The sequence below is a fragment of the Lepisma saccharinum genome, chromosome 1 (genome assembly GCF_977018435.1).
Source record: "Lepisma saccharinum chromosome 1, izLepSacc3.1, whole genome shotgun sequence".
Classification (NCBI taxonomy): domain Eukaryota; kingdom Metazoa; phylum Arthropoda; class Insecta; order Zygentoma; family Lepismatidae; genus Lepisma; species Lepisma saccharinum.
Genome location: NC_139229.1, coordinates 203,071,720 through 203,098,805, shown reverse-complemented (window position 1 = coordinate 203,098,805; position 27,086 = coordinate 203,071,720). Strand labels below are relative to the sequence as shown.

Below are 27,086 nucleotides of genomic sequence, written 5' to 3'. Positions count from 1 at the left end.
GTTTGTTCCGCCTTTCTATCTTCACTGGTACTGGCTGTACAGAGGTGTGAAGTTCATTTTCACACGTTTTCGGCGTTGTCTAGCTCCTCACGGAGGCATCTCTCGGCAAAGTGGAAGGGGGACTTTCGTCTCTATTTCATGGGAGGTATCTGTGGTTTTCGTTTGTACTATACCTTTAGAATCACCCTGTATTTGCACTCTACAGTTTCAGTGTGCGCGGAGAAGCCACTCTGGCAACAACTGGAAACCGTCGCGGACAGTTACGGATACCGTAAGCCTAACGTGGCTATGTTTTTAGTGGCGTGTTATCGTGACACCAGCTGCAAACTTTGTGTAAAACAGTTTTCCCTAGACTGGAGTGCAGGGAAGTGTGATTTCGTGTTGTGTGTATAAATTATAATACATAGTTATGGTTATCAGTGTGTACCTGTATTTTTCTTTACAACTCCAAGAAGATTGCGGTGAACTTAGCCCTATAATTGAAACAATCCATTCCAGAGAGTTGTAAGTAGTAACCTACAATTTTGCTTACATTTAAATCCTGCCGACTAGGATCATCAATCAAAATTGGTCCTACCGGACCGGATTCCGCGTTCATGAAGGTTTCTTCATGAAGGTTTCTTCGCGTTCATGAAGGCCTCTTCCCATTTAAAAATTTTGAGTTAAATTCAATATAACGCTTGGGACACACCAATGTGGTTCCCCCTAAGCCTATCCTATGTATTTTGACTAATTGTACCCAGCCTAACTCCTTTACTTTTTATAGGAGGAGTTAAGGGAATTTCGAATCACCCTCTATGTGTTACTTGCACTTGGTCAACATTAGATCCAGAATCACACACACACACACACACACACATAAATGATATGTGTGTATTTGAATTCATATATTCGTAAATAAATATATTATATATGTGTATATACATGTGTGTGTGTGTGTGTGTGTGTGTGTGTGTGTGTGTGAAAATACGTAGGTAGAGGGGACCTTTGGTAATATCTTGCGGGGGGCCCAAGATTTTTAGATCCGGCACTGGTAGGTAGATTGGCCAACCTGGTGGAGCGTTCTATCCCTTGACCTCCTGTAACGTCGTCACTGCAACTGACTGCTTCACCCCTGAGCAACGAAAAGGCAACCTCTTATATCTTTGTATCTCGATTAGTTGAGTAATTAATAGGTTTAAACTTGGTTGGATAGAACAGACAAAAGGAAGGATAGCAAAACTGGATAACACAAAGCTGATAATTCTATTAACTTACTAACTCCCTAGCCTTCTTAAACCCGAAGGTTTATGGCTGCAGTACACAAGCCTTCCACCTGCCCTTATCCTGGACAAATTACCTATTTCTTTTAGGTCTATGTCAACGTTATGCCTCCATCTTCGTCTTGGCCTTCCTACAGGTCTCCTACCATCAGGTTCCCAAAGAAGAATCCTGTAAACTCTTCTATCCTCTCCCTTCATGCCACATGGCCTGTCCTCCTAAGTTTTCTTGACTTAATGAATCTAATAATATCTCGACAGGAAAACAAATTGAGCAATTCTACATTATGTAACCTTCTCCACTCACGTGTCTCCTCATCCCTTACAGGTCCAAATATTTCCCTACGGATTATATTTTCAAATACTCTTAATTTATGTTCCTCTTTTAATGTAAGGAACCATTCACATCCATAATTCAAGTTTTTTCTTAATTCGCCAAATTTCATATTTGTAGTTTGAATATGTTTGAAGATGTTAGAACATTAAAAACATAATCGATTGTTGAAACGGCTGGACGAATCGAAATAATCGTTCATGTATCGTTAGCTCACGAGACCTGTGTTAGAATCTGGCGCCTGTCCTTGTTAAAAATAATAGTAATAAAAAAAAATAGAATGTATGTCGTCTTTATAAAGCAGGCTGGTTTCGGCATCTAGGGTCGCTGTTACAACCTACTATTATCAGGATTACATTTAACTGTATAAAAAGGGTACTGAACAATCCCAGAGGTAACACACGGACACTTGGAATAAATTTAATTTATATTTTATTTCTTTATATATGATTCATGAAACACAATGAAAAATGGGAGTCCATAAAGTCCTGCAAGAAACTAAAACTCTATAACTTGAAAACTATTAAGTTTATTAACAAAATATTTTGTGTGTACTTACAGCAAGGTTCAAAGTTTATTTCCTGCTTGTTAGGTTCATCGCCAAACCTCTAATTGTGAACCATTCACGTCCAAACACTGTTGAAGTCTTTTTGTGAAACCGAGAATTGCGTGCTGACGGTGCTCTCCTGGGATATTCAGAATCACATCTCTTATTTTTTTCTTTTAGGTCATCCAGATTAGCTGGTTTCTGTGAATACACCTGGGTCTTTACATGTCCCCACAACCAATAATCGCAAGGTTTCAAGTCTGGTGTTCTTGCAGGCCAAGGTGTGGGCCCTCTTCGGCCAATCCATCTACCTTGAAATTGTTCGTTAAGAAACTGCCGAACTTGTAGGGCCGGGCCTTCACCTTCTTGCGTACGATCTTGTGTAATGTTGACTTCGGTATTCCCAGTTCCAGTGATCTTCGTTTCAGCGATTTCATTGGACTCCGATGCACGCTGTCCTGCACTGACTGAATCACATCGTCACTCGATCCTGGCCTTCCACTGCGTGGCAAATCTGACACACTTGAACTTTTCATACCATCTCTTGATACTTGAATTTGCTGGGGGTGGATTCCCATATGTTGTCTGGTACTTTCTCTGCACTGAAACACAAGATTTTAATTCTGCAAACCACAGAACACACTATGCCTTTTCCTGGATGGACGCCATCTTAAGTCACATGATCACGTGATTACCAGTGCAAGCGTCACTGAGCAGTGTGGCCAGAACAAAACTTTAAACTTCCACCCTTCTCACCCAAAAAATGTGTATTGTTAAACGCAACAGCTAAAAAGTTATAGAGTTTTAGTTTTTTGCAGGACTTTATGGACTCCCTGTAAAACACAGGGAATTTAGAAGTACTAGTCTATCTCCTTGTACAGCAAAATTTCCTGATATGTATTCTGCCAGTACTATATAAAAATAAGTTTCAAGGGAACAGGCTGAATTTGGATTTTTCTCAATGAAAGATAGTGGAATAGTAGACTTGGTGAGGTAAATTTTACAGACAAATTTTAGAGTTTGGAAACACATATATTGTGTATTCGCAGTCTAAAGATGTTCTTCTTTTAACAATGTACAGCACGTTGCTCTTCACTGATACCTATCTAATTTTTATCATCAAGGTTGACATTTTTCTGGAAGTGGTCTACTATAGTTACATGTAAACAGAAAATATATTTTCAATTCTCTCTCTCCCTCTCTCTCTCACGTACAAACACACACACACAGAATTGTATGGTGGGTGAGTTGGCGTGATGCGGGATATGCATACATTTCGGCTAAAATGTTAAAAATTTTACACAAAGTATAAATGTGCATTTGGCAAGTAGCTTCATAAACTAAAGAAATATACGTAAGTGAAGGGCAAGGGATTTTAGAATCGGTACGATATATGATGAACTTATTTACAATATTAATGCTTTGAATATCCAATTATTTGTTTAGGTTCGTATGTCCCTTATATGCCAGGCGACACGTAATGTGTTGCTTGTCACTTCGGTGTGAAATCTCCCTTCAGAGTCGGTAACAGAATAGAAGAAACAGAAAGTAAACAACTCATTAGAAACGTAACATTTATTTGCTTCTGATTACAATGATATGGTGAACTTTGCACTTACATACACAAGTATATTTTTCAAAAGAGTAAAGATACCCTCTGCACGTTGCAACATGCTGTAAAAGTGTATGGCAGGCTGTGTATATTGGGTCCTACACATTCACTACTTGTAAAAGTGATGGGCTTAGTACCACACTTCGGACGCCTATGGTCCAAGAGGCCCCCAGATACACACTCATTTATTAGAGGCTGGGTGAACCCCATAGCCGCTCTATGCAGGAACATGCTGTAAAAATTCCCACCTCAAGTCGAGTTTTCTGCGTGGCAGTCAGACACCTTGGACCACCGCTGTCCTTATGTATGTGTGTGTAGGGGGGATGGGCTGCGTGTGTGTGTGTAACTCGTCTGCATAATGAAAATGAAAATGGTACAGTCAAGGACAGTTCTGGTTTGTAACGATCCCATTGAAACTCAATGAGATTGCTACAACCCAGAAGTGTCTCTTACAGTACACTGAAAAAATGTGTTCATGAAAACATACCACATTGACTGGGTTACTTGAGCTATTATTTTGACAATATTATAGCGGTCTCCTCTCGCCTCTCTATGGATCTACCTCTCTCTCTCTTTCTCTCCGTGTATGTGCGTGTGCGTGAGTGAGCCCTCGCGCGTACTTACCTCTTCCATTCTACATTTTTGTGGACAGAACTGCAGATAACTACAGAAGGTAGTTTGATGTTGTTTTGAAGCAGATAACGCATTTTTATAGCTAGTACTTATAAATGCCTGTTTTGAAGATAAATACCAATTTTTCATAATTTTGCCCAAATGTGTGTCTTTTCAGTATTTGGTGCTCCTTTCTGCATTCCTTAGCTCTATTCACAGCACGCTGGATGACGTTATCTTCAAATCTTCAAAACTTTCTCAACTGACCAGTATTCATCATTATCATCGCGATGTAATAGAAAAGCAGATCAAAAATATGAAAATTATGTCCATGCTATTTTGCTGTCTTTTCATTTTATAGTACCCTTCAAGTGCCTATTTCTGCCTATTTTGGTGCCTACTGGCCTACCTATTTCACAAGTTTTTAGTCTATAAATCAGCACCCTACTTATCACCATCACGGATGCAAATCATTGTCTGGGAAGGGAGTGTCAAGTTATAATTCAATAAATGCTGATCGGATGTGAAGGAGTTGTTTCAGGGACACAGATCCTTCATTGTGACCTTGGCCGACAGGCTAGCAACAACACTGTCAAATGAACAGATTCAGAATCCATCACGCAAGGAACAACCTAGATTCACGAAAGAAGGCGACTAGTGTCAACTGCTCTCCGTCAACTAAGTTGGAATCAAAACAGACCATAAGAACCAGAAATCCAAATTTAAATTAAGATTGTATACATATAACACCTTAACTTCATAAAAAAACATGTGGCTCTAAAATCTCACAAAACGAGTTCTTCCTGGGTAGAACTCTGACATCACAAGACTGTTGTTGTCAGCTTCAATGTGTGGTGCGAAGTACTCATCAAAGCCCGATGACGAAGGGGTAACGCTTCTACAGCCTCTACACATGAGCCGTGGCACACTCTCTGGAAACAGATACATAAAATATTAATCAGTGGCATGTAATTATGGCATAAATTGCTCTCACACTCACCCTTCACACTCTCACATGTATTCCGGAGGATGAAGTTGAGGTCTTGCACATGTCTGTCACCTAAAGAGGGTCAAGACCTTTAATGCAGCTTCTAAATTTCTATATTTGATTCTTGAAGAAAGTTCAATCAAATGAAGACATAAGTTGTACAGTTATAAAAAAGGCAGCGGTATGAATGTTAATGAAGTAAGTACCTGAAGTCCAGTTAAGGCATGTACTCACTTTTCCAGCTACTCAAGCTTTCCCCGCAACATGTGGTTTCTCTAGGAATTAGGGCAAGAACAGCCAAGGTTGAGAACATGTTGGGTTAAAAATGATGGTGTCACCAGCCGGAGATAAGTAGGAAGCAGTGACAGGGTACATTGTATTGTCTTTTACCTTCTATTTTAACCCTCTTTTTAACCCAACTTACATTCCCAAGGCATTAACTTTAATTGTTCTTGCTCCTGAAGAAGCCACATGATGTGACGAAAGTCTGAATAACTGGAAAAATAAGTACATGCCTAAATTGTACTTCAGATACTTAGTAAAATAATGGAATATGGTGTAAGTTATGCCTATCTAAATGTTAATTACTTTACAAATTACCATGACTTAAAAGAGTAACTGCATCGCAGATACTGACAAAAGTAACTCGTAACGGCGTTACTTCCGCAGTGGAGGATCTTTCCAATTTCGGACACTTACTCTTCCACCGTATGGAGCTCCGGAGGTCAGATCCCGAAGCGTTCCTTGGCAACTGCTTCTGGTAGTATTGCTCTTCTTCCCAAGCACTGGCAGGGTAAGCCGATTCTCCATGCAGCACTGTGTCCAGTCCTAAGACAATAGTGACAAGAATAAGGTTGTTTTTCACACATGGACACTGGACATTACTAAAAATCTAAGGCAAAGTCGGAAATAATTCAGGTGATTTTACAGTACTTAACCGAGTGTGGCTGTAAAAGTCAATATATAGTGGACACCAAAGATGTATGAGGAAAAGGGTAAAGGAACATTGTTACTAGTCAGAGAAATATCAAACTGCAGTTAGTCGACTTTTTCTAATACAGAATAACAATTCATTAAAGATAGATTCTATCATCAATTACATTATTGTTTCTAGTCAAGAACTTGTGAAGGTCAAATTTTGTGAGAGTTAATATTAATTAAGAAATTATTAATTATATGTAATAGGTAAAATTATAATCATTTCTCACCTCACATTGATCTAAGGGAAAGGGACCCCACTTTGTTTTTAGCTAATAAGCTCAAGTTTCAAGTTTCTGATATGTTAAGCTTCCTTAATCTAATGGCTACCCATTCCTAATTTGATGTGCAATATTCCATTTACAGGGTAATCTGTACAAAAATTATCAAGGAAAGTATAAGTAAGTCATCACACAAAGGAAGCTGGTAATATGGACCCCTCCATTTTGTGAAGTAGAATTCAGATAAAATTTGTAAAACTTACAAAATAATGATAAAATAAAATTAAATATTACAAATGTTACACATGTTGAAAGCATACAATTGCTATTTCTTTTGATAGAAAGTAATGAACCAAAGTGAAATCTATTTTGATTATTTAAATTTATCTAAAAAAGAAGTAACGTATCTCTGTCAGCGCCGCAGCGTATAAAAATATAATAAAATATTTCTAAGACATGTATGTAATATTCAATTCGGTTCTACAATTACCAGCAACATGAGGCAATAATAGGAAAATATCCACCTTGAAAAACATTGTATCTTACCATTGAAACGAACAAGACTAAATATATGTAAATAAGTGAAGATACTACAAAATAACATGTACAGTAGGTAAAGTATCTGGTTTTAAACATCATCTGCAATTCATAGAAAACTGCACATTCTACCTTTCATAAGGTTTGAAATTCGACGAAAGATAAAAATGCATCTCGAGTTTGGTTTGGTTTGAGTTGGCGTTCCATATTACCGCCTTTTCCTCTAACAACTTCTGTAAATTAGTCTTCAAATTAAATACATTAAGACTGTCTTACAGACGGTTACTCTATGTGATGTGCATTGTTCTCTATTTTTCGCGATTAGCCAAAAGTGGCAGAAATGCGAAGTAAAATAAACCAAATGTTCTCCATTTTTGGTGCTTTTCAGTGTTGGGTACTTACTCCTGCGTACGTTCAAGTTTCAATTAATACTATTCATTTCTTGAAACTCTATATTATTTAGTACCTGTCTAATTCTGACTCAACTCAAATTTTACAGCAGGTTCTTATGTGCGTCTAGCGGTTTTTATTGAACGTCAGTCACTTTGAAATTTCTTGAAGGAATTTTTTGGAACCATTCTCACCCCGCAGTTCTGCCTCTTCGGACGCTCTAAGTTGCCCAAGAAGCTTGAGGATTCCCAAGGAGAGAGCTGTGTGAGCAGCAGCCCACGAAACAAAGCATACCGCCCCTAGTAAATTCCAGCCAAGCTCCTGCAAGAAAGCAATACATAATTAATCGTCTGTATATTCAAATACTCTAATACATTAATAATAAACATATTGACAGCACTGCAGTGAATCATCATCTCAATAACAGTAATGATACTACAGAAAATAATAAAGAAGAGTCTCTACATAGTCAAGTGGTCATTACACCTACATCTATAGAGTAGTCGACCGGAATACTATGTGTTAACTAACTTTTCAATTCTATATGCAATATATGTATATATATATATATATATATATATATATACAGTAAAACCTCATAATCCGAACCCCTATAAGCTGGACTTCGCTTAATCCGGACAGGCAAAAGGCAAAGAAGAAAAAGCAGAATACAAAGTTTTAAATGTGGCTAGAAGTCAACAAGAGAACTTCCCAAAGAAGAAGAGGCAGTCAACCACTGAAGAAATTCTGTTTCCCGCAGACTTTGTACTGTAATCTATAGTGTATTTGGGCCTATGCCCTTTAAATACACCATAATAAACGTGTTTTGTTGCTATAAACAGAGTTTTAATGCACTTTCTACTGTTCTTTTAGGTTATTCCAGTTAAGCCGGACTTTCGTTAAACCGGTCAACTTATCCCCCCATTAGTCCGGATTAATGAGGTTTTACTGTATAGAGCCGCAGTGCTCCAGGTATGGTGCTTGACTGCCACGCGAGAGACCCGAGGTGTTTTAGGTGGAATTTTTTTCCACCACTCTCCCTGCATAGGCAGCTCTGGTATTCACCCAGCCCCAGCCTCAGCAACCCTGAAGGGAAAAAGCGGCCAGAGTGTGATACTTCAATGTATGTTGGAATGTGAAAGGGGTAGCTTTACCTTTTCCTATTTTATATGCAATGCACAAAGTGTACACAATGGTATACGCCATATCGCCACATTTCTCTAGTTGAGAATGGAAACTAATAAATATTTGTACCAGAGTGATCAGCGTCTCAAGTTCGAAACCTGGTCAGACGTGGTTCGTCCTATCACCAATTTCATCAGTTCACTATTCATCCTCATCGTCGTGATTAGCCAAAGAGATAGAAAAGCAACATGAAATAGAAATAGACAACTTAATGGGTGTGTGTAAATCTGGAAGAGATAGAGAACGAGGCAGACAGTGGCGTAAATAACACCCCCGCAACCTCCGAGGTGCAGGGGGCGGCGCACGAGCTTTGGGGGCGCAGTGAGAATGATAAATGAAGAAATACTGATAGTTCACAAAAGTTTTCCTTTCAGCTTTAAAATATATTTTCAACCGAACGTATTATATTTTTATCCCCCTACAACTGCAAACAGAAAATATAAATCACTAGAAAAGTATTAAGTGAATTGCCATATTAGAAGAAAACCTTCATTAGCTGAATAGTTTAATAGACGACAGGCAGGCACAAATCTAGAAATATGTTTCGGTGGGGGGGGGGGTCCGAACCAAGTGTCTCAGGAATAATAATAATAATAATAATGTTTAAATTAAAATAATTTTATTAAATAAAATTAATACTAAATACATATTACACGAATAGGTGAAAAGACTGCATAAGAATAGAGATATAACAGCGCATATTCATTACGTAGCTTACCTGTAGTTAAGATTGGAATAATTTATATAAAAACAAGTTCCTGGCAATGAAATTAATGTCAAATTGATGAGTAATTGAATACTTATCGAATAACAAAAATGATGTTACATGTAGTTGGAGAAGTAATTTTTTTGATTAATATTTCATGCATATTACTTTGAGTAGTAGTGTACATAAATCTTCTTCGTAATGTCCTTCAAAGCCGTATGATCCCAATATAATCCTTGCCTTCTAAAACGTTAAAAGGAAATTAATAACCATCGATTATGCAACAAATGCTAATATTTTCATTACTTAATTTTAGTACTTCGTAAGTCTTTTGGGGAGTCCGCACCCCTGGATCCCCCTAAATACGTCCTTCCTGTCCTTCAAAGCCGTATGATCCCAATATAATCCTTGTCTTCAAATAAGTTCAGAGGAAATTATACAACAAATGTTAAACGAGTATATTTTCATTATATTTAATTTTCGTACTTAATAAGTAATTCGGGGGGGGCGGACCCCCTAAATACGCCCTTCCTGTCCTTCAAAGACGTATGATCCAAATAAAATCCTTGTCTTCCAATAAGTTCGGAGGATATTATACAACAAATGCTAAATGAGTATATTTTCATTTAATTTTCGTACTTAATAAGTCTTTCGGGTGGGGGGAGAGGTCCGAACCCCCTAAATACGTCCTTCCTGTCCTTCAAAGTCGTATGATCCCAATATAATCCGTGTCTTCCAATAAGTTCAGAGGAAATTATACAACAAAGGCTAAAATAATATATTTTTCATTATTTAATTTTAGTACTTGATAAATCTTTGGGGGGATCCGGACCTCCTGGACCCCCCTAAATACGTCCTTGACGACAGGCAAGAAAATCCGCTGTCAGCGCTGAGCTTCACCGCTCCTTCGTCGACGAACTGAGAAGGTATTGGCTTTCTCGACCCATTGGATTGTTTTAAAGTAAAGATTTTCTACAGATCCTAGTGATTCAAGTAAACAGTAGATTTCAGGGTATGAAACTAATTAAAGAAAGTTTCACCTTTGTTTAGTTTTTAAGCCCCACTGCACTAACGGAATACACCGACAGACAGTTACTGAAATCCGCTACTAATTTCTGGAAGAAATTTGAAGATGTATAGCTACAGAAATAGTTTGTTTTCGGAATGTAGTGTCAACTGAAATTAAAAGAAGAAGCATGTCGAACATCAGCGAAGTTGCAGAATTCATCTTGATAGAAAACAAAATTCTGGATAATAGCATTCCTGACATATGCGCTGCTTATATGCTGTATTTGACCCTACCTGTGACGTCCTCATCAGCTGAGAAGTCATTTTCCAAGCTAAAATTGATCAAAAATTACTTGAGAAGCACAATGACAAGAATGAGATTGAATGGACTGGCGCTGTTAATTGCCGAAAGTGATCGGGCACGAAAACTGGATTTGACCAAACTATCAGAAGAATTTACGTCCATCAAAAACGCAGAGGACTGGTAATGGGCATTTTACAAAGTCGTAATTATTGTAGTAACAGTGTATTTTCACATACAATTATAATACACAATTTTTTAGTTTGTTGTCTTAACCTTTTGTACCAGTTTTTACATTGATTCAAAATACATGTATGTATTTTCATTTTTGTATATTCCTACCTAATATAAATGTAGGCGTTAATTAAGATTCTAGAAAAAAAATTAAAACGAGTAGGGGCGGACAACTGAAAGTTACGGGGAGTCGCAGAGCTTGTTAGTTACGTTACTAGAGGCATACATTTACAACTCGAGACGAGACAAGAGTACGAGATAAGGCGAAACGAAACTAGACTGTCAAGTCTTCTCGTCTTACCTTGCAGTGTTGCCACGAACAGAAAGTACAATTTCCCCTTACTTAATTACTTATTTCCTGTTACTCGGCTACGGAGCATAGGGCCTCAACGAAGCATCGCCAACGGACTCTGTTTCCAGCCATCTTTCTTATCTCGTTCCAGGTCTTTCCTGCTTCCCATATTTCTTGCTTGCTCTATTGCTCTTCTCCAACTCATTATTGGCCTTCCTCTCCTACGTTGTCCTTGTGGGTTCCAGCTCAATGCTTGTCTCTCTATTGCCGATGGATCTTTCCTCAATGTGTGGCCAATCCACTTCCACTTTCTTCTTTTGATCTGTATTGCCACCGGTTCCTCTTGTGTACGTTTCCATAGATCTTCATTTGAGATAATATCTGGCCCATATATTCCCAGAAGTTTTCCTAGGCATCTATTTATGAATGTCTGTATTTCTTTAGTAATTTTGATTCTTACTTTCCAAGTTTCACATCCATAAAGGAGAACTGACTTCACATTAGTTCTAAAAATTCGCAGCTTAGTTCTTATTGAAATTTCTCTGGCTTTCCGAACTTTATATAGCTGGATAAATGCCACATTTGCTTTCCTAATTCTCGATCTAACATTTTCTTCTGTTCCCTCTGTATTTGTCACCAAACTCCCTAGATATGTAAACTCCTTAACCTCTTCAATATTTTCCTCATTCAAGTGGAAATTTTAAATCTTTTTTACATTTGCTCTTAATGACTTCGTCTTTATACTATTTATCTTTAAACCAACTCTTTCCCCTTCCTTATCCAAATCTCCTAATTTATTTTCCATATTATGGTATGTGTGAGATAGCAGACAAATATCATCTGCAAAGTCCAAGTCTTCTAGCTGTTGGGTGAGACTCCAATCTATACCTCTCCTTTTTCCTTCTGTTACCCTCTTCATTACTTTATCAATTACCATCAGAAATATTGTTGGTGATAAAATACATCCTTGCCTTACTCCTGAAATAACTGGTATTGGATCCGTAAGTATTCCCTCATGCACAATTTGGCATGTGGAACCATCATAGGAGATTTTAATAAGATGAATCATACGTATATGCTGGAATGTCATATTCCTTTACAATTGTCCACATTTTCATTCTATTTACAGAGTCAAATGCTTTCTGGAAGTCCACAAACATAAGGTACAGATTAGAGAAGTATTCCATACTCTGTTCTATAATAATACGCAATGTATTTATCTGATCTATACAGGAACGGTTGCTTCGAAAGCCTGCTTGTTCTCTCCGGATCTTTTTTCTCAACACATCGTTTATTTCAGTTTAAAATAATTCTACTTAGAACTTTACTAGGAACTGAAAGTAGTGTTATGCCTCTCCAGTTATTGCAGTTGGTAATATCTCTCTTTTTAGGTATTTTTGCTAGTAAACCTCTTTTCCAATCTTCTGGTATTGATTTTGTTTTCCATATTTTTGCAAAAAGTGGTTGTAATATTTCTATTGTCATCTCCATGTCTTCCTTGAGAATTTCTGGTGGAATGTTATCAATTCCAGGTGCTTTACCACTCTTTTATTCTCTCAGTGCTTTTATAATTTCTTCTTTTGTTGATTCTTTAGTAGTTATTTCATCATCTATTTCATATTCTGGCATTTCTTCCGGTATTTCAAGCAAATCTTCTGTCCCTTCTATGGCTTGGTTTAATACTTCTGAAAAATGTTCTTTCCATCTATTGAGCTGATTTTCCTTGTTCGTAAGGAGTACTCCATCTTTATTTCTCACTGGACGATTCCGTATGGTTTTCTTTTGAGATTATATCTTTGTAATTTGGTATAGTTCCATCATATTTCCCTCATTTACTGCTTTTTCTGCCTTCCCGGCTAGCGCGCTGGTCCATTTTCTACGGTCAGCTCGCGCACTATATTTCACTTCATGATCCTTTTGCCTATATTCTTCTTGTAATTCTTCCTTTTTCCTATTTTTACACATATTCATCTTCTGCTTAATATGTTTCCTTTCTTCTATTTTCCTCCAAGTTTCCTCTAACATCCAGTTCTTTTTCTTAGAATTTCTATATCCCAAAACTCCTTTTGATACCGTTGTAAACGTATTTTTCACATTTTCCCAGTGTTGTTCCACCTCATCACCATCCAGCTCCCCTAGTTCTTGATATTTGTTTTGAAGTTGCAACTTGAAGTCCTGTTTTACACTATTGTTTTGTAGTTTTCCAATGTCAAACTTTGTGCTTTGTTTATTAAATTTCTCTTTTGCGGCAATAATTTTTACTCTAAAACTGGCTACCATAAGATGATGATCACGTTTGCCCCACGTTTACTTCTCACATCTAATAAGGATGTTCTCCATTTCCTACTTATAGCTATATGGTCAATCTGATTTTGAGTTCTATGATCTGGGGATACCCAAGAGTTCTTATGTATATTTTTATGTGCAAATAGTGTACCACCAATAGTCATTTCATTTGAGGCACACCAATCTACAAATAGTTCCCCTTTTCATTTCTATCACCTAGGCCGTGTTTGCCAATCACTTGCTCCAGTCCAATATTTTCGAAGCCACTTTTGGCATTTAAATCGCCCATTACTATAATAACATCTTTCTTCTTAACCTTATTTATAGTGTCTTGTAATTCTTTGTAGAACCCTTGTTTTTCTTCTATTTCTGCTTGGATTGAAGGTGCATTTCATTGTATAATGTTTACATTTCGAACCTTTGCCTGTAATCTGACCATAATTATTCGTTCAGATACAGGCTTCCAGTCCAATATACCTGAATAGAGGAATGTCATACCACTAGATGTTTTCATCTCTCCAAATTCATTCCAACGCACTTCGCTCATTCCCAGGATGTCCAACTTATATTCCTCCATTTCTGCTTCTACTTGTTGCAATTTTCCTGCCTCATATAATGTTCTAACATTCCAAAACCCTACTAGAGTTTTCTTTTTAAGTCCAAAGGTCGTCAACAGTTTGTCCGTCCGGCTATTTCCTCGTTTGGATTATTTCATAATCTATTTTAAGGGTAGTGGGTTATTGGCCCTCTGACCCCGAGTGCCATGATGGGGCTGCCATCTTTAGTCCTTGGCACTTGCCACTCCACAATGTGGGACAAAGATGCCGATGTTCGCATTTGTCTGTATGTGACTTACAATTTCCCCTTACGTGGTTCAGAATTTTCATTTTTTTTTTCAAAATATTGCTATATTTTGAAAAAAATAAATAAATTTCGATCAGAAAACTTTATCTAATTTTGTTTTTATTTTCACTGTCTCAGAGAAATCATTGTTTCACAGAAGTGTTAGACCTTACTGAATATAGATGAAATAAAAAATAATGGAATACTGAAGATTATTTATTGATAGCAAATTGTACGCGTTGCGAAAAATATACGAACTATGAAAATTTCACAAATATTAACTTCATACTTGCGATAAATTACAATAACTTTAATAGTTATATGATACTGGGAAGATAATTCTTGTTCCCAAGCCCAACTTAAAATTCTAATTTAGGTTTGTTTGGGGTGAGGGGATAAATTACGCGAGGAAATAAAGGAATGTGTTCCACAATTCAATCAGTTTGACTTTCATATGTGAGCCGTATGTATACAAATTTTCCTGCAATTTTGATATTTTCATAAAATTTCTCTTTTTCCTGTTCATTCTGATTTCTGCCTGATATTCCCAGCACCGAGGGAATTTCCCCTTTAAGTGGCAGTATTGTCCCTGTGGGCCGTGTTTCTTGTGGTTTGCGCTTTGTCACCACTTATGTATGAATTCTTCCTTAGACACAATTTCTGCTTTTGTAATACTTGTGTAATTGGTTGTTTTTGTAGACATAAATGTTGTGTACCGAATAAATTGATTCCCAATCCGCAAAACATAAAATCCAGCATGTCGTTGTACTTTGCAACAATGTAAGCAGTCGTTAGTGCACAAAAATGAAGTGAAAATTCAACAATAATGATGTACTACGTAAAACTGTAGCCATGACATCAAAACCGAAATCGAAACTCAGCACAACTGCATTCATGAAATGGGTTCTATCCTTAATAATAAGTCTTTATCATAGATAATCTAAGATTAACTAATATGGCTTCTAATCCGATGTCGTCAGCTAACATCCCACAGCTTCATTTATATTCCAAAAAAGGAAGATTTCCATTGTTTTCATACGAATTTGCACTTTTTTTTCTATCATGAAATTTTTGCCTATTATCATTTTGACAAGGTGGGCCAATTTGATTTTATGTGGGCCAAGGCACTGCTCCTGCAAGCATGCAGGGGCAATGTCTGACGTTATATGTTTCCATATCATTAAAGAACAAACATTCATAATTTATGTTAATTATAAAGTAGAGGAAGCACAGATTAAGCAACTGATATCATGTACGAATGGATAAAATTGCAGATAATTATACTGACGCGATATTATTATAACAGACGCTACGAATATTTACAATTTTACATTGTTTCGAAATGTGTTATAAGAACAAAGATATTCGAATACAAAATTGACATAAAAGTGCATAAGTTTACTTATTTAAGTAAACTTATACAGAAAAGTTCACACATTTTGTATAGCAATTAACCAACTAGAGGACTAGCTTACTCGATTAAGTATTTCATTATCTAGTATTTCAAGACAACTCCAAACCTTAAAATGTGAATTTTGTTTTCTATAGCACGAAAATGTATTTGGTTATTTTTTATTCTTTAAAATATAATTAGTGGTTCACTGAAAAAACAGACTTGAAAACAAAAACGCAAATAAAAATGTATCAAGAGTATTTAGTTTTATATGAAAGTAGCCGATAAGAGAGTGAACATTTCATTAAAGATTTGAACTAAAAGTGCAATATATCCTATCGTATTAGAAAGCATGGTTGAATTCTTGAAAAGCAAGGAATATATTTTCACATTTTGTATTTTCAGCTGAAATTCATTGCAAATAACAGTTGTAATTGGAAGGGAAATTGCTTTTAGTTAACAGATTACAATCTGACTACCACTCGTTCTTAATATTTCCCTGACATGATTGATTAATTGTTCAGTAAATTCTGGGCAAAAGGTAGCTTTAACACATATCTGATAACATCTTTGTTCACAATGTTAACTTAACGCGCTGCGTACGAAACTCTTGGTCTGGAATACAGAGTAGGGAAGTTATCTTTTCAAATGAATGTTATCACTCCATCCCACGTTACCAATCAATATGCTATATTTGCAGCTTTGGACAGGGATCTGTGGAGCTAGTGTCGAATGTTCAAATTTCAAGGAAGCCTGTAGTTCGCTTATTTTCCAAGAAACAGATACCTTGGCACTACAGCGTCCGTATCGAGATTCCTCCAGAGGATTACAACACCGCATAGCACAAACAATATACACGAAACAACATGCAGTATTTATCTGGAGTGTCTAGGGATGAAAATACCGATCTTCCACATGCAATTCTTCCATTCGTCGAACTTTTCTATTTCGGACTGAATTAATTAACAACCATATTCATACACATGTGTTTCAGGAGATAGTCTACAGACATCTTGCATGTCATGTCTAGATGTGATCTATGATTTGGGGATTTTGGCCTTACAGATATAATTGTGGCATTGTAGGCAAGGGTTAAGACTTCGATCACGAGAGAAACGATGAGAGAATTTTCGTGATTCGATTGGCAAGGAAAACTATAGGACTGATCCTCAGATCCAGACATCGACGGAATTCAAGAAGTCTATCAGCTATGGAATTCTACTAAGGTCCAATGGGTCAAATGGGTAGGGAGAAACTGACTCTCTTGCTTAGGCGAGACGAGGGACTCAAGGTTGCACTCGAGCATTCCCCTATACCGTTTACTGAGAGAGAGCAGTCTGCGTTGAGGCAAACATGAAGCCCCAAGATAGGTTCTACCAAGAGAAGAAGACAGATGAAAGGTGCTGAGATAATCTACGTACGACTGAATCAAGGAATTCAATTGCAAACTCTGAAATGCTCCATCAGCTCGACTAAAAGAATTTGGGGAAAGTCCTATATTTCTACTGAGCATGGTATTATGTATTGTAATAGACCGCTTTGCCGCAGCATAATTTTCTGTTGGTGCATATAGACATATCCCAGGGGAAAACGAGATGTTTCCAATTATTAACACTCTTTACGCCATTGTCGGTTCCCTCACCATTGATGCTTCATATTTACCACCCTTGTGAAGGAACTGCAAATATTCAGGAATCATTGTGGTTATAATCTATTGCGAGCATATTTTGAAGATATCATCTTGGCTTCGCAACGCGTTATGTTAACTACTACATCACAAAAACTATTAATAATTGCATAATATTACCGTAGTCTCTAGTGTTACGCTCGACTGAATCAATTTTGTTTTAGCAACTAAGTACAAGGACGTCTTGCTAAAAATTAATCTTATTTTCTTCTTCAGGTAAACGTCGGTAAAAAAATACCTTGCAAAATGGTTACATACTGCATGACGGTTTGAATTTATGCTATTGTTTATTTATAAGTACGTAATTCTTCGTTGTGGGTTTGCAAAGTAACTTCTTAAACTTGTATGTTAGGTTAAGAAACTTTATGTGATTAATGGGCTAAGATTTATATATTTTTCGTCTTTGCAGACTCACAATGAAGAAATAATTATTGTTGTATTACAAGTTCTGTTGCTGTGTACATGGAAGCGTGGATTTTGTAATACACAGATGCAGTCGACTTGTGTGAGTCGGTTGCAGTTGATTCTCTGGTGCAAGGCTGTAAGGTACAAATAGCCTTGCGTCCCTCTTCCAACAGAAAAAAAGAGGCCCTCACAGATGGTAGAAACGTTGACGGCGTTGGGAGGTTTTCTACCAACATCTACCTGTACCACTATTGAACCAGTTTTACTTTTCAGTTAGAAATCTCTTCCCGTCTTGAGCCATTCATTGCAAGTATATTACCCTCGCTGCACTTGCATATTTTGCTTTTGTTACATTAAAGTTTTATTTTTGCCTTCTATACAAAACACTTACACACACAACTTCAAGACAATTAGAAAATATTGCATAAATGAAGGCGGATGATGATGCAGCTGCCTACAAAGACTCGCAAGAACGCATTGACCTACTGAAGGATATCATGCGTCGAATGTGAGAAGGAGCAGTAGCTGGATGAAGCTATCCCTTTGAAAGAAGTTTTATGCATCCCCACGCCACGCGCCATTTTTACTAGTCGCATCTCTAAATCACACGATCGTCAATTTTGTGTTGTTCTGTGTTTGTAAGTGAACATTTTTCATTTTGTATCTATTAAGAAATGAAGCCCAAATACCTGTTGATTTACAAGATTCGCTGCACATATATAAGCGTGGATCTTGTTATACACGGATTAAATCGACGTGTTATGTCGAATGCATCCGCAATCGAGATGTTAACTCGATTGCAGTTGGTTCTCCGGCGCAAGGCTGTAACGTACAAATGGCCTTGCGTCCTTCTTCCAACTGAAAAAAAGAGGCCCTCACAGATGGTAGAGACGTTGACGGCGTTGTGAGGCTTTCCACCAACATCTACCTGTATCAATGAATGAAGGGTATTTTTTTATCCGGAGTTCACAAATCCATTTCCATCATTCAGATCTCTTGGTCATCAATAGACACCAACTGTAACGTATTAGTTTGGGTGTCTTCTTTTTCGAGGTCACCCCCAGTCCCTCGCGGAACTCACTCAGTACGCGAAGGAAGTTTTTTCCATTGAAACAAGTAAAACGGACCACTGGAACAAATCAGTGAACTTGTAGGCGCCCGTTTCCCAAAACCAACATGGCTCCTTTTCTCGGGATAACTCCCCCTTTTGTACGTATTGTCGCCGGAGGGGTCACCTGATTTCTACGTGTCGCCGTCGCCCTAACTCTTCTCATTCAGCAAATTTTAGCCCTGAGGCGCGTCCTTCATAGTTTTTGGTTACCATATTCACCTTTTTGTTTATGACTTGTCTGGGTCGGATATAGCTTCTGCACTTCAGTCTACTTCCGCCCCCATTAATCGATTTTTTGTGTTTAACTTGTTGGTTGTTCTTCAATTGAGTAATTATAGGAGACAATTCCAGATCCTGAACTTGAAGAGCTGCAATATGATGATATTAAATTTAGGAGCAGCACAGGCGAAACTGGTAAAAGAGGGTGACGCAATAGAAAAATCATCTGGGGAATGCATGCGGGAAAGACAATCAGCAACCGGATTTTTAGCAGAAGAAATATGTTCCACATTATAAGAAAAACGGGAAAGATATAATAACCAACGTCCGAACTTGCCAAATTGCTCGGGGTGTTTAAGTAACCAAGATAATGCCTGGTTATCAGTTTGGAGAGTGAATTGTTTTGAAGTCAAGTAAGTTTCAAATTTCTTAAAACCAAATACGATAGCACAACATTCTGCTTCGTATATGGACTGCTTACGCTCGAGAGTGGTGCGTTTCCTTGACGCAAAGGCAATAGGGCGCAATGAGCCATCCGTTTCCCGCTGGTTTAGGGTCGCACCAAGAGCCAAACTGGAAGCATCCGTTTGCAGTACAAACTCCTTTGTGAAATCAGGCAACGCAAGAACTGTATGTTCAATAAAGGCTGCTTTGAGGTTATCAAACCGAATCTGATCGTCAGAAGTCCATACAAAAGGAGTGTCTTTCTTGCGTTTATCGGTAAGAAAACACGTCCGATCCGTGAATTGGGGTAAGAAACGGGAGTAATATGAAAGTAAACCCATAACTTGAGATACACCCTTCTGACTCTTGGGAGGGGGGATATCCTGTATAGCGGATACCCGATCTGGATCCACAAGCATCTGCCCTTTCCGAATGATATAACCAAGATACTTGATCCCTGGAACCATCCAAGTAGATTTGTGAGGGTTAACGGTAAGACCAGCCTTCCGCAGAGCTAGAAGAACCTCTGTAATGTGTTCTAAATGGGAAGAAATATCAGGTGAATAGATTAGCAAATCGTCTGCATAGTTCAAGAGAAACTTATATTTGAATTTGCCCAAAATTTCGTCCAGTGCCCTGGTCAATATTTGGGTGCCCAGATTGATACCGAATGGAACACGAGTATACCTATACTGGCCAAACGATGTTACAAAGGCTGTTAAATCCTTACTCCTATCGTCCAACCGTATCTGATGGAACGATTGGCATAAATCCAAGCAAGAAAATACTGCTGCTGATTGTAGATGTTGAAACAAAAGATCGATACGAGGTTGTGGAAATTGATCATAAGCGATTAGACGATTAAGATGTTTATAGGAGCATACCAAGCGGTGGGTACCGTTCTTTTTGGGCACAAGGAAGGCCGGGCCAGAATAAGCAGACCGACACGGTTCGATGATGTGTTGCGCCTGTAATTCCTCAATCTGTTTCCTCAAAATTTCAGTCTGAACTGTATTAAGCTTGACCGGTTTTGATCGAAAAGGAATATCCGACACAACAGGTATCGAAACTGGTTCTAAAGTACAAGAACCAACCTTTTCAGTGACTACATCCTGAAATTGAAACAACAAGGATTGTAAAGGTGAACTATTCAAAGGGACAAGGGAGTACAAATATCTAATTGGGGGTTGACCTCGGAGGAGACTTCCAAAGAAGAAGGAGGAACATCCTGGGCCTCGATAGGAGGTGATAAGGAAAAGGCTATTGGAATACCCTCTAGATGAAAGGAAAAAGATAAAAGCTTCTTTTCAAAGGAAATAGTAGCTCCAGCATGAACCAAAAAATCAGTGCCCAAAATTAACGGAGAAGGAAGTGTCTCAGACACCCAAAATCGCCATTTCCAAGATAAGCGATCAAGTCGTAAAGTTAACTGACAATATGCTGATAAGAAAAAAGAATGATTAGTCACATCTCGCAATTCCATAGATTGATCCGTAAAAGTTGGAGGAGAACCTTTAAGTGTATCCAAAAAGGAAGAGGAAATTAAGGATATCGATGCAGCGGTATCGAGTAATGCAAAGACGGGTTGTTGATTTATAAGCACCCGAATCGTGGGCGTCGGATGACCCTCAAACAAAAATGGGTACTCCGCATGGAGCGAAAAAGGAGGTTGATCTACAAGAGATCGGCCAGTATCCTTTGATGCAGGCATCCCTGCCCAAGCTGTGTTGAGTGCTCTACAGCTGGCGTACATGAAAAAGTTGAAGTAATTTGAGGTGGCAAATTGTCGCAAATGGAAACAGGGTTTGCAGAAAACGACTGTACCGGAGTATCCGCAGTCTCCGGTACAGATTTTGTATAGTAACAATTGTAATGTTGCTACAATGGATCAAAATGGAACCATGCTCTGATACCAATTTTGTAACGTATTAGTTGGGGTCAAGTTGTGGTTGCTCGCGATATTTAAATTGGAAGCGGCTGCGCGGCAACCGCAGCTGCAAAAACGAAAAAAAAGTGAGACCCGTACTATTAGTTACAAATTCTAAATTTGTGTCGCACTTCTCGCAAGATAACGCGGGAGTTTGCGAGCAGAACCTACGAGAAGCGCGAGACAAAGGCCCTGGAAGAGAAAAATACGTACAGGGTGATTCAAAAGTCGCGCGACATAGGACAACTTCGTTATTTGTGCAGATACCGAAAAAACGATAGAGGGCAAAATTGTTGTTCATATGTTTAAAATCATGACCGTGATGTTGCATTTGTATTATTTTCATTGTGTGCAGGAAACAAGAACAAAATTGTTGGAAAATACATTTTAAATCATGACCGTAATGTTGAATTTTTCTGTGCAGCAATAACTAATAACAAGACTAATAAATGGTCCATCTGCTGTCGCAACAATTACGCTCATGATTTCCAAAAACGTATTTCCTACACTTATGCCCTCTATCGTTTTTTCGGTATCTGCACAAATAACGGAGTTGTCCTATGTCGCGCGACTTTTGAATCACCCTGTATATGTATATTATATGTACCTAAACAAAGGGTCCCGACAATGAATAGCCTTTTAAGCCTTCTCCATTGCATATAATAGTTTTAGTAAATAAACCAACGTCTTTACCTTTCTCTTTTTTACAACAAATGCCCCACAAAACCACTCGTATTTCTAGTTATTATTCCTCTGGCGACGTACGTTCCTTACATTAGCTAACGAACTAGACTTCAAAGGTAGCAAACAACACAGTTTACTTAAAATTCCAACCATGAAGAAGATAAATGTAATTGCTCAATAACACAGTTTTATTTCTCCAAAAAAAACAACAAAAAAAACAAGACTGCTCATAAAACAGTATCAACTTTAACAATAACCATACATGAAATGTCTATACTTGTCAAAAGCGTGCAACCACGCGTTCTTTTTTTAGCACGTCCCGCGTGCACCTATTCAACCATTAGCATTTAATTGAGCATCAATCATAAATACGCATTACACTCACGTGCATGCATTATTGCAACACACTCAATCACATAATTGTAAATTCAATATTTAACCAATACGTTAATTAATGCCATTGGGTATAACCATACCTCGCTTATTAACATTATTATTCTGATCCTTGGTTATTCTAATGCTACCGCAAAGGAGGGGAAGAGACTAACAGGAATAACTAGTTCTGTCCCAACTAGGGAGTCAATAAAGGATCGTAGTTTTTCTCTGCAAGTTCCAAATTAATTAAGCTTGGTTTTTAAATCACTAGACAAACGTTAAATGGGCAGTAAAAATTGCATTGCTAGTACGAAGATGGAGGCTCGACTGTTCATTAAATTAGCGTGCGCCCGTTCTTAGGTTATTTATGTATGCACTGGGCGCAAATAGCCTGAATAAACGTTTGGGGGCACAATGATCAACACACGTAACTTAATTCTGTTCATATACGTCACGTCCAATTTTCATTGTTTTGTCCATTTTGACAAAAGGGTGCGTGGACAATTGGTCTACCAACGCGCACTCAAGGAGGACAAAAGAAAGGGGGGGTGTTGAACATACAAGTCTTTATCGCCTTAATGTAAAAATTAAAAAAAAGGGGAACGTAAAAATTACGACACAGATACGGCAAAAATACGACGTTATGTTCCTATTGCACGGGGAGAGTTTACGTACCTAATACACAAAGTTCTGCCTCTATTGCTGCTTGCACCACACTCCGTTTGTAGTCCAATGTTCTAAGTCGTAGGCCCATCACACTCTAGGCTGAAATGGCTGGCCTCTATTCTACCAACAGCATGGTCAGGTACGTCTCTCTCCTCCGGCAAGGAAAAGGATGTCAGTGCAGCAAAGCTGGTTGTTGCCGTTTCGTTTCCAGGCGATCGAGTGCGAGTGCGGCTGTGTGCCGAGGTTACGGCTAGCCCGCAAGTACCAAGTTTTGCCGATAGAGGCAGCACCGGTAGGGCTATTCAGGGGGCGACGCCCTCTGATAGCCGAAAATTGAACTAAGCATATATACGTCAATTTTCTGATTATGTAAGGTTTACAATATAGGGATATTGAAAATGTTACACAACGCATGTCATAGTGGGTAATACGTTGTGTATCCTATGGCAACAATACAGCGTAAATATAACTATTACTACTGTCATTACTTATACTAATATTAATAGTAAAAATACAATCAAATGACTATGATTAGAAATGACTTCTGTTTCTGTCTCACCATGCAAGCTCCTATTGCGCCTGAGTATGCAATCCCACCCTCTCGGAACAAGGGTCCTGCTATGAGTCCCCAGAATCCTCCGACGAAATGAATAGCAACAGTGTCTCTGGGATCATCCACTGCAAAATATATATCCAGAATCAACGAAGTTCGCAATTTTGTTGCTGTGAGCTACCTAAGATATTAATTAGCCACGGGATGTTTTTTCCCCAGAATCTAGGCCTATTTAATACGGTATGGAAATTATCCATGAGCACGACAAATTATGGTGGATATCATTGGTTATTTAAACCTATTTCGAAATTTCATGTAAAATGTGAAATAACTTATTAGAATAAACACTAAAGTAAAAAAGAAGTTTTTGAATGTAAAATGACAATGATTTCTGATTTCAATAAATAATTATTTCCTTAATTAACTAAATTATGATAAATGTTACATTTTCTTATTAGCTACATTATAGGTTAAAATATATTATCCTAGTTATTGAATTCTGTGTTACAATTCCCTTAAATTCGTAAATCTACCCGTGTGTATAAACGTAATTGAGAATGGAAGATTCATGTATTAGAAACCTTTAAATTTCATTAACAAATGCTTGCAGCAATAGGTGAGAAGCCCTCCAATGATTCCAGCTGCAAAAGATCCTCTGGGAAACATCTGACCACAACTGGCTCCAACGGAAATCTGAAGTGGAAGAATATGGGGAAATATATTTTTTAACAAGTTAAAATAATTTTGATTCTCTTCCATCAACATGTGACAAATGTGCAATTACTGTTAATTTAATTTTCTCCTTAAAGTTGTTCAGTAAATCCACTTTATATTAATCCATGATGAACCTACTATGGTTTCTTTTATGTGAAACTTGAACAATTGAAAAACTGAGAGCACTGTTAAACAAGTTAAGAAATTCAATAATTCTTGTATAATAGCTAAGAATACAGTACACAAATTGTCCATTGAAATTTTCGTTCATTTTTATTCTACAACGTGTTTTTCAAGGAATTGAATTGTTCTAATCACAAAGCAGATGTCCTCTGCTTATTGGTGTATTTCAATTAATGACATTACATTGCTGAAACAGAGTTAATGAACGTGGTTGTAAACGTTTCCTTTACTGTTGCCTATGATGTCGACTGTGCAAGTGTGATGAAGTATTGTTTCTTTTCCAGCTGAAATTAAATGTAAAGTGTATAAAATTAAGACTACAATTTATTATCTACACCGAAAGTTCTTTTATACATGTACATGAATTAATCTAGAGTTAAGTTAAAGCTTAAGAATTTTCAAGATTTAAGAAGTACTCATATCCTGCATAAATAAGTTCATCGTAACGTAATAAGTTTTCAACATTTCAGTTCCATAGTATAGGATTTCTATTTATCAGTTTATATGCAGGATAGTTCATTTTTTTAAAAAAAGAAAGCTAATTCTGAGAGGAACTTAGAGGTGGTAAAGGGAGTAAATTGAGCAAGGCAAGTTAAAAAATAATATACCAAAACAAATGGATTTCCAGAACCGAAGGAACAACACTGTTATTTCTGACAAACTCGAATTCTTTTAATTTCCTGAAAATTATCAAAAAATGCTGAACTTCCACTTATGGTTGCAATGGTGTTCGTATACTCTACCATTCCAACAAGAGCTCCACTCGAGGTCGTGAGAAAGCTCCACTTCCTTGAAGTGCCGAAAAGACCAGATCTGTGAAGCACCAGGGTTATCAAAGCAGCCGACGACCCTGAAAGGACCGTGTTCACCCCTGCCACTGCTTTCACGGAACTCCCCAGGGACCTGTAGACGCTCCCTACATTCTGTCCCAAGAGACCAACGAATGCTAGATACGATCCTATAGCTGTGATCTGGAAAATATAAATCAACCTTTATATTAGCATGATGCAAAGTGATGGTGGTATTTCTGACGCAGTGTTACAATCAGTAATGGGCTATTTCTGGAATCAGTAGTTCTGGACTATCCTAACAATTTTTTTTATGAATATCCAGATAAGTTCAAGGAACTGTGAGGACAAGAATTAAGCCTTTCGTATAAACTAAGACTAGGACATTAAACACTCCTTAATTATGCTTATGTACGAATTGTTTAGAGCAGTTATTTGTCTCCTATTTGAAAAATACGTAAAAACAATCAAAAACAGAACAAAATTGGAAAATATAAATAATGAATAGGTATTTCGATAACTCTAGGCGTCTGGGCTTCCTCAGGTGGCGTAGTGGTAACGTTCTCGCCTTGTAAAATCAAGGGGTCCCGATACCGGTGGAAGCACATAGTGGTTCGGATCCCACTTTAAACTGTAGGTCCAGTCCCAATTAGCCTATCTGTACATACAAGTGGACTTAAAAAATCAAACTCAATTTTACGCGTCTGTTTGGAATATTGTTAAATCTTACGGGAGAGCGAGAGTGAGTGAATGTGTGTGACAGAGTAAGAGAGATTGAGTGAGTGAGTGTGTGGGTGTGGTAGAGTGAACATGTTGATGTGTGAAAGTACGAGTGTGTAGGTGTGAGTGTGAGTGGTTGTGAGAAACTGAGTGAGTGTGTGGGAGAGAATAGAAGTTTAGTCTTCTCCATTTCTTCTTTTTCGTTAGATTGACATTACGGGGAAATAGAATTGCATTCAAAGACTTAACTGGTATGGAGTGTCCCTTGTTCCTAGTGTCTCCGATGAAGAAACGGTCAAATCTTGCCCTTAGGAGCAGAGTGGCCACCAAGGACGAAGTTCCCGATACTAGGTGTACCGCTCCGATGTTCGCAGAGTCCCTGAGCCCTTCGATGTAGAGCCAGCCCTTGCCTTCAGTAGACCAGCGAGCTGCTATAGGGTACATTACACCTGAAACATGGAAAACATACATCTATGAAGAAGAAATGTTATCTATAAATTCTTTAAGCTTAACGTTCATACTGGAATACAGGTGTACTTCGGAGTCCCGTAATAAATCTTGACGTCTTAAAATGGAAATGGAGAAATATTATTGCCAAATATTCCAAAACAAAGGGAAAAGATGGTGACTAGAAAAATGGTTATCTTGCAGTTCAATTTCTAAATGAAGGAATTACGTCTTCAGATGCCTTTCCTATTTTAGTTACTTTACGTTACTTTTCTATATCTTGCGGTTAATCACTATGACACAAACACACATCAATGCTGTGCCCAGGTTTCAAACTTGTAATGGCTATGTTAACTGACAAAGGAAAATGTGTTGAACAATGGTGACGATTAAGGGGCGTGGAGGGTAGTTACCCACTTTTTATCCCCACACTATGG

At 37.8% G+C, this 27,086-nt stretch overlaps 1 protein-coding gene across 3 annotated transcripts in view; it reads right to left on the bottom strand.

Moving 5' to 3' along the window:
- Positions 1 to 3,700: 3,700 nt before the first annotated feature.
- LOC145991240 (putative ammonium transporter 1) overlaps positions 3,701 to 27,086 on the bottom strand; it is a 66,553-nt gene continuing 43,167 nt past the window's right edge. For all 3 annotated transcript variants that reach the window (XM_083127208.1, XM_083127217.1, XM_083127209.1), the window contains exons 5-11: positions 26,452 to 26,651; positions 25,438 to 25,665; positions 24,379 to 24,490; positions 23,804 to 23,922; positions 7,673 to 7,799; positions 6,052 to 6,180; positions 3,701 to 5,296 (exon numbers count right to left, since the gene is read on the bottom strand). In XM_083127208.1, the coding sequence (XP_082983334.1) occupies positions 5,142 to 5,296; positions 6,052 to 6,180; positions 7,673 to 7,799; positions 23,804 to 23,922; positions 24,379 to 24,490; positions 25,438 to 25,665; positions 26,452 to 26,651 (1,070 nt within the window). In that variant the 3' untranslated portion in view covers positions 3,701 to 5,141. The remainder of the gene's footprint in view (positions 5,297 to 6,051; positions 6,181 to 7,672; positions 7,800 to 23,803; positions 23,923 to 24,378; positions 24,491 to 25,437; positions 25,666 to 26,451; positions 26,652 to 27,086) is intronic.